Source organism: Chionomys nivalis, chromosome 2, assembly GCF_950005125.1.
Source record: "Chionomys nivalis chromosome 2, mChiNiv1.1, whole genome shotgun sequence".
NCBI lineage: Eukaryota > Metazoa > Chordata > Mammalia > Rodentia > Cricetidae > Chionomys > Chionomys nivalis.
The window spans coordinates 1,416,827-1,425,630 of record NC_080087.1 but is presented as its reverse complement, the minus strand read 5'-3'; the positions used below and the strand labels follow the sequence as shown (position 1 = coordinate 1,425,630).

The window sequence follows — 8,804 nt, the reverse complement described above, 5'->3', positions numbered from 1 at the left end:
TTGGGAGGAAAGACAAGTAAAACCTTCCTATGTCATTGTTTTTAAGTGAATATGATTAAAATATTTCATCCCTATAAAGTATTTCTTGACCTACTTAAATTTGATTTAAGTTGTGCAATACCACCCCTAATTACTAAATGACATTTGGGGCCATTGGTTTATCTTCAGCTCTTGAGAAGATGAAGCTACGAAGAGGACAAATTCACTCACTGTGCTCTTGATAAAAGATAAATAATAAATAATTCTATATATATCCATATTATGAGTCTTTATTGTATTAGATTTTATTCTAAATTATATTTTAAATTTTGTTCTTTTCTCTAATGCTTAAAATATCAGAGCACTAAGATGAAATTATTTAAAAAATTACTTATAAAATTCTTTTCCATTATTTTAATAATCATCTCCTAATGTTGATATTTAAATATGAGTCAAGCTATTTATGAATTTATTATTTTTCAAGAGTAATTTCTGCCAATTTGTGTAGAATTATAAAAATTATAATTTTTACCCATATATCAGCTTAAAATAATAATAACAAATCTGATATTTAAAGCTTAAATACTTCCTTTACATAAAATAGGCCAATAATTTTTAAGCATTTATTGTACTGTCAGAACAAGGGTGATTAGTAAGTAGAAAATGGTTTCTCTGGGAATAAGTTCCTTCCCCATACTGCATGCTAACTGAAGAAGAAAGCACTTTGTCTTCTTCCTTAAAGAATTAGTCACATGAATATATAAATGAAAAAGAAAAGTGAAAACGAAACTTAACGAAACTACTCCTTTTTATAAATTAAGTTTTGTTTTTCAGTATTGAGATAAAGAAAAAGTGAACACTGAAAGTATCAGAAATTTCATATTATATTAATGCGTGAGCATGTGTTGTGTGTGTGTGTGTGGTGTATGTGTATGTATTATGTGTGTGTTTGAGATAGTATCCCTGTATAACAGTATAATACTAAATCTGGAACTCACTATGTAATCCTGCTGGTCTTAAAATTCTATTATCTTCTAAAACCTGGGAACAGTAGCTTGTGATTACCTGTAGTAATCACTGGTTTTTCTTAAGTGAAAAAAAGAAAGAATGAGAATATAAGTATTCTGATATATATACAATACTAATTGATGACATTATTTATACTTACATTTCCCATGAATATAAGTAGACATGTGATGTGCCTTTCTTTGTATAAATATATTCTTAAGTATATAGTTCTGTCCTTTTCACTAATTTTATATAGTTTTTTATCTTCTCATGAAAAATATTTTATAAACAACTTGTCAATATTCATTAAAAACTAATTGCTAATATTCCTAGAATATTCCTTCATTTTTGTTATTTCAGATTAATAACATTTATTTTATTGAATATAATGATGTAACATACAGAATTATTTACCTATAAACAAACCTGAATCATACTTAATACATATAGTCATCTCTAATGAAACTACAAACTCCAAAATGAGATCTTTAAGGTTTTATCAATGCCTCTAAGTAGCACAAAATTTTCTTAGTATGTCTGAGGATCTTGGTAAGAGTCTCAGCACTGAAACATCAAACAGAGTCTCAACACTGAAAAAATATCAAACAAATAAGAAAACCTTAGGCTTTTATTTATGAACCACACTATTTGGACAGTCATTTTTAAACAGAACTAGATACATGTGCAAGTTCAAATTTTTGTGCATATCTTTTATCTTATATCTATTATCTACTGTATTCATCAGCTTTCTGTTGATATGATAGGGACCATAATCCAAAGCAAATCATGGAAGAAAATGTTTTATTTAGGTGATGTTCATCTAACATTCTATCAATCAAGAGAGTCTGGTCAAACATTTAAAGAGTAAGTTGGTGAGGCGAGGTTCTTCTAAAAAGAATATTTCCTCTTGTCTTGCTCATAAAGCTATACTGCTATAAAGCTCATGTCCACCAGGCTGAGAATAATATTGTCCAGAGCAGGTTAGGACATTCTACATCAACAAGAAATTAAGGAAATGCCCTACAGACATGAACAGAGTCCAAACTTACAGAACCAACTTCAACCAACTCTTCTACTAGCTACATAACTCTAGATTAGAGCTAGTTTAAAATACAAACCAATAAATCTATACAATTAAAAATACACTCACCACTAACTTAAATTTATTTTGAAAAAGAAAACAATATGAGTTGTGATGATATAACAGAACATCTACTAGAAGAGTTAAGCCATTCCCAGTATGCGTTCCTTCTGCTGCCTGTGGTATGAAAATAGGGCTCTCAGTCCTCTGTAACTAAGGATTCTAACTAAATGGAACAATAAGCCAAATTAAATGCCTTTATTTTATAAAATTATGTACTTTTGAAAGAGAATATTACACAAAAATGTATGTGTACAATTGGAAGAGCCAGTTATTTCATAGAGCATAGAAAACTTTATCTCAACATATACAAATGAATTTTTTCTTGGAAATAATTACAATTGATAATAATTTATTTATAAGAAACAGAAGTCATAAAATTAAACAGAATTTTTTAAATCCTAATACAAGAAAATACAAAGCTCTATCTGCCAATATGTTAGGATGAGTTCGAGTTAATTCTTTACATAATAATTTCTCCAGTGTCATAATGACATGCTTGTTACTTGGAGATAATTATGGGAATTCCAAAGTTTACTGAAAAAAAAACTTAATAACTAACACAATAAATTCAGAATATGTCAGAAAAAAGACATTGGCCTAACATATAGTTGATGGCAATTTGAACAAACCAACATAATTTTTACTCTAGTGAAATAATATTAAAAGAAAGAGAAGCAAGACAATAACAGAAAACAAAGAAAGATCAATTCATTCACAAAACTGTTCACACAAAAGGAAGTATCACATAGGATGTCACACAAGTGTCTGATTAGATAGGGAGAAAAATGACAAAGAAATCATTTAGAGAGGCTTAAAAGTTTACCCCTCTAAGATTTCATTACAGGGTTCAATTAAAGACACCACAAATAGCTAAAGGGGGGCTAAAAATCCGAAGGTAAAGATCTAAGAGTTAAGAAATCTATTCATAATAGGAATCATCTGTTCATGTTTATTCTTTCTCCGCTTTCTAATTTCTATCAATTCTCCCTTGATCTCTTTTGTTTTACATTGTTCTTAGTTCTACATTGTTCCTCATTGCACTACCCGTTACAAATGTTCCTAGTCAATTATACCCTTAAAACTAGTACTTGTCGAACCCTATCAGGTGCCAGGGATGGAATTCTTTTGCCCCACAGGAAATTAGATAAAGGTTTTCACACAAACACATACACACAGAAAGAGAGAGAGAGAGAGAGAGAGAGAGGGAGGGAGGGAGGGAGGGAGGGAGGGAGGGAGAGAGAGAGAGAGAGAGAGAGAGAGAGAGAGAGAGCTGCTTAACTGGGAAAGATAGTTAAGAAAGGAATTAAATCATCAGGGAACTTTTAGGGGGGAGGTTAGTGTGCTACATTATTATGTGATAGATAAAACAGCTAAAAGGTTTATTTTCAATAAAATTATGAATAGGGCACAGAATGTTTAAATTAGCACCTCAGTTCTTTGATGCTGGTATTCATAGATGAAGAAGTAGTCTGTGGCACTGAGGATAAGATGATCTCTATATGACAGGAAGATAAATAAACTACTTTAGAAATTAGTACACAAATGTTTGCCTTTCTTTCTAATTAACAATTTTCTCAGTGCAGCAATCACATCCTTGTTCCTGAGGCTGTATATCAAAGGATTGAACATGGGAGTCACAATGGTGTAGAACAGAGAGAATAGTTTGTCAGTTTCTGGAGAATGTGTGGACTTTGAGTAAGTAACAGCGGCTGATCCAAAAAACAAAAATATCACAAGCAAATGGGAAGAACATGTGGAGAAGGCTTTTGTCTGTCCTGTGGCTGTTGGTAACATCAGAATGGTGGCAATGATTTTGCTATAAGAAGCAAGAATCAACATAAAAGGAAAAGCAGCAAAGAGTATAGCCACTAGGTAAACAGACAACTCATTGATAAATGTGTTTCCACAGGCTAGCTTGAGAATGGGAGGTAAGTCACAGAAGAAGTGGTTGATTTGGTTAGAACTGCAAAAATGAAGAGAGAATATCTGACAGGTTTGTCCTATCTGGACTGGGATGCCGCCGAGCCAGGAGCCTGCTGCTAGCTGAATGCACTTGATTGAGTTCATAACCAGGGGATATTGCAGAGGGTTGCAGATAGCCACATAGCGGTCATAAGACATCACAGCCAGAAGGAAACATTCGGTGGCTCCCAGCATTAGGAAGAAGCATGTTTGTGTGGCACAGGCCAGCTTGGATATGTTTTTATTCTGAGTACCGATGTTGTACAGAACCCTAGGAAGAGTGACTGACACATAACAGATTTCCAGAGAAGAAAAGTTTGCCAGGAAAAAATACATGGGCTTGTGCAGTGCAGGATCAATTCTGGTGATCACAATTATGAAGCCATTTCCAACTAGGATAATTAAGTACATTATGGAGAACATACCAAACAGAAACCCCTGGAGGTTTGGTAGGTCTGAGAATCCCAGAAGGACGAATTGGGTGACTGTGGAAGCATTGTCCTCTTTCCTGCTCTCTGTGAGATCCATGCTTAGAGATGATTCAGTTCAAAGCGGAAGTCATGTTACTGTATTTGGTTTTCTTATATTGCATCTAAGTTACAGGTACAACAATTTAAAACTTCCTAATGTTTCTAAAGGAATAAAAAATAAACATGTACATCTTATGTATTTTTTCAAATAATAGGGAAGTGTATCACTTGCCATTCAGGAGCAGCAGTAAAATAATCAGGATTTTTTGTTAATTTGTACTGTTTGTAATTTTGGACATCTGGAATAATTATGCTTGCTATTTTACTTTTCAATATTTGAAATGCAAAATTTGAATTTATATTATTTATCATATAATTGATATTTTCTGTCTACCCAATATTTTTTCATGATTGTTAGCTTGTGATTAGTTTAAAAAAATACATAAGTTTTCAAAAAGGCATAAAAAGTTTAAGGGATAATATATATTATTTCAGCATCATTTCCCTTTTGGTTAGATTGTTTTTGTTTTCAGGCTATTTAATACACTTAGTAATTAATTGTGCACCAAATATTATATGTAATTTAAAATATTTAATGCAGTTTTTGTTTTTAGTTTATGGAATGTGAAACTCAACCTCATAATTTTTATACTGCTCTTAAAGTTTTTCTACTTAAACTAGGAAGTGGAAAAAATACAAAATATTAAGACATTTCTCTCTCAGTATGCTCAGCGTTCAGAAGCTGTCCCACACTTTCCCCATTAGCACACATGGTGAGGGAAATGTACTGAAGGGGGTATTCTCTATTCTGAATAAATATAGTGTAGCAACACAGAGTTCGCTTCCTATCCACCCCGCATGTCTGTGTATAACTAGTCTGCTTACTCCACTCTTTCATTACAAGCTTCTGTGGGTTTTGTGCTTAAGAATGCTGCCATTCATTTCATTTTGTATGTCTTATTTGCCTTTAGAGCAATAATTCTTTTTAAACTTTTTTGCCTTGTATCTCTTGCTTTTCAATATTTCATTATAAACTGTCCCAACATTTCCAAACTTTTTGAAGTATTTTAGAACCCTTGAAAATCCAAAATGCTTACATATGGTACTCATTCTACCCTTGTCTTCCACATACAAATCCTCTATCGACTCGTGCATACATTTAACTGTACTCAGTAGTAGGCACCTTTTCTCTTACTGTATGTGGCCACAGGTGTTATGTGGGATTTACAACCGTCATCCACTCTGTCAGAAAAATCTGATTGTCTTATTTGCTTCCATGTGTCAAATTTCAGGTTCAGTAATATATACACGAAAAGATAAATCAGCAAAGTTACTGCTAAAGGAATTTGACTTCAAGTTGTGTTTTCGCAGCGTTAAATATTTCTGGTGTTCAAATTTCAGTCTCAAATATAGATGCAAATTGAGAAGTTTTGAGCCTAACTTGGACTTCCTAAAGAATTTTTGACAAGAATAGGAATAAATAAAAAAAAAAAGAAAAGAAAATATAAACTTGTTATAACTGAAACTCAAAATGTACAAAAACTTTTAGTAAAAGTTGGCAGTGCTAAACTGTCATTTAATGACCATAAAATTTGTTTACAAAGATCTTTTCTTCTTCATTACACCACATAAACACTACATAATGCATTTAGCCATGCTTCCTCACCTAATTTTCACAATCTAGTACTATATACGTAGACACTGACAAAACCCTACAGCCAGATCATTTTCTTGAAGATCACTATGTATGATTTGAGCAAGATCTACTTGACAGATATCGCCATGAAGGTGCCATTGTCACAAAATAAGAAATGGATAAGATAAAATGTGCCCTTTGCTTTGGTTTTATTGTGTTTGATTGTGTGATGTGGGAAGCAGGTGTAGCATACAGAGTCTTTCTATATTGCAATATGTTTTGTGGAATTTCACACGTTGCAATGAAAATGTCTGTTTCTGAATAGAAATACTTTAAAAATATTTAAAAATACTTGATAAAACAACATTGGCAGATGTTTTGCTTTTCTACTTGTACAGAAATCTTATTTCTGTTTTAGTTGGGAAGTATCAATGTTACTTTTGTAAGAGAATATCATCAATGTATATTGTATTCATATATGAAATTTCCAACTAACTAATAATTGATATAAATAAATATTTTAAATGAAAAACATCAATTTTTTCACATTTATTAAATTTCCCACTTTAATCCAAGGGCTAAATGAGGGAGATTGGAAATTCACATATCTATCCAGACATACTTACAGTTTACTTTGTAGCTTATTTTGATTATTACTTGTTGAATCTCTGGTTTAATTCATGCTAGAAAATCAGTTTTTCACTGTACTTTATTGCCAGCTTCTGCACACACAAGCACCACGTCCCACAAAGCATCATTAAAGGATGTAGCAGCCATCCTTTTTTCCTGTTTGAAAACTTTCAAACAATTAACTTCTACTAACAAATGGAGTTCAAAGTGGAAAATAAAATATTAGCAGTCACAGATGAAATATTAAAAAATTTACAAAACTGTTAGACCTTCTTACTAAATACTGTAATTTTGTATTGACTGAAGATATTTAAGCTTAGTAAATAACATAGCCTGTGAAACCATGAAATTCTTAGATGTTAATATTGTAATATCAAATAATGTAATATCTCAATATGAATAATGCATCCAGAAGCATACTGAGCTGGTAAATTAAATCAGCTCAAATATAGGAAACAAAAGTAGAATAGAATAAGTAAATTCAGAAATCATTTTATTGCCAAAATATATAAACTGAAATAGAAAATATGCTAATATGTCCCAAATAATTTTAGATACTTTTCTCACTGATGTTAATTCTTAATAATCATGCTCTTTTTATAACTTCAAGTCACATGTACAATTCAGTGTTGTTTCTTCAATATTTTGATCATTTATCTATATAGTTAGTTAGATTTTATGATATATGAATTCTAGTTCTTATATTTGTAAAATAGATAATTACATGGAGCACAGACTATCATTACTCTATAAGTAGCTAAATAAAAATCAACTACTACTAGAATCACTAAAGATTGTATTTAAGATGATAAAGTGTTTATTGATTTTAGAAGTATTTTCTGCTATATAAACTTTCATATTTAAAAGGATTGTATAATTTGCCTTCAAAAGACATAGTAATATCATCTTAAAGCCAACACAAAAAACAACAGAGAAACATTTACTTTGACATGTATCCAAAGTAGAACCATGTAAAACATATCTCACCTTTATACATAGGCATGAGACAATGATAAATAAATTTGTTTTTCTAAGTTTCAGTTTGAATTTATTTAAAAAGAGTTTAATCAATTTCTAACACATATTTCACAGTGTTCTGTTTAAGTAGGATACAGTCTCTGCTCTGGGAATAAATTCCTTCCCAAGTCACTTTTTAATTGGTGGGAATATGTTTCCCTGTGAATCAAGAAGCCTAACAAAGCAAAACAAAACAAGAAAAAGAACTATTTGAGTAAGCTACTATTTTCTATAGTTTAAATATTATGTTTTTCTATTTGTGATTATGAATACCAGGAATAGATTACTACAAAGTGAGCAGTTGGAAAGTTGAGGCAGGAGAACTGTGAGTTGAAGCCACCTAGGGCTTCATAGTAAGGCTTTGTTTATTAGTAAGTAAATTAATCAATAGATCACTTGATAGAATTTTTTCACTTCTCAGAAGAGAGATATAAATAATGAAATCCCAGAAATTGATAACTATTTCATTTATTTAATTGTATTAATCCTTTGGGAGGTTAAGCCCTGTCTGTAGTCTGGACTGACTGGTGCTCCCTATGTAGATTCATAAGGCCTCAGCATTGTGATGATCTAGCTGCTTCTGCCTCCCATTCCTTAGATTAGTGGCAAACAGAAAAACACTCTACTATACACACATTTTATATAATAATATTAAGAAATAGTGACAAAATTTTGGATTTATAATGCAGTCTTGTAGATAACAGTAAATTCACAAGAGGTCCTTAATCATTGGCCACCACTGAAATCCTCAAAATTTCTCCCAGTTCTGAACTGTTATTCATCTCGTTCACTTTATTGGTCCAAAAACTATAGGAAGGAAGGAAACCTCACTTTTCTCCCTTTAGTGTGTAAACTGGGGAAGTGATTCAGACTTTTCCAGGGAAAGGTAGATTCATAATGGCAGCAGTGAGGGTGAGAATAGGAAGTGTCATTTTTTCTTAATTTATTAATCAGCAGT

The 8,804-nt window shown here is 31.7% G+C and overlaps 1 protein-coding gene across 1 annotated transcript; it reads right to left on the bottom strand.

Moving 5' to 3' along the window:
• Nucleotides 1-3,655: 3,655 nt before the first annotated feature.
• Nucleotides 3,656-4,621, bottom strand: LOC130863289 (olfactory receptor 10AG1-like). Its single transcript, XM_057753198.1, has one exon. It carries the CDS (start codon nt 4,619-4,621, stop codon nt 3,656-3,658), a length of 966 nt encoding a protein of 321 aa, XP_057609181.1.
• Between the last annotated feature and the right edge of the window lie 4,183 nt (nt 4,622-8,804).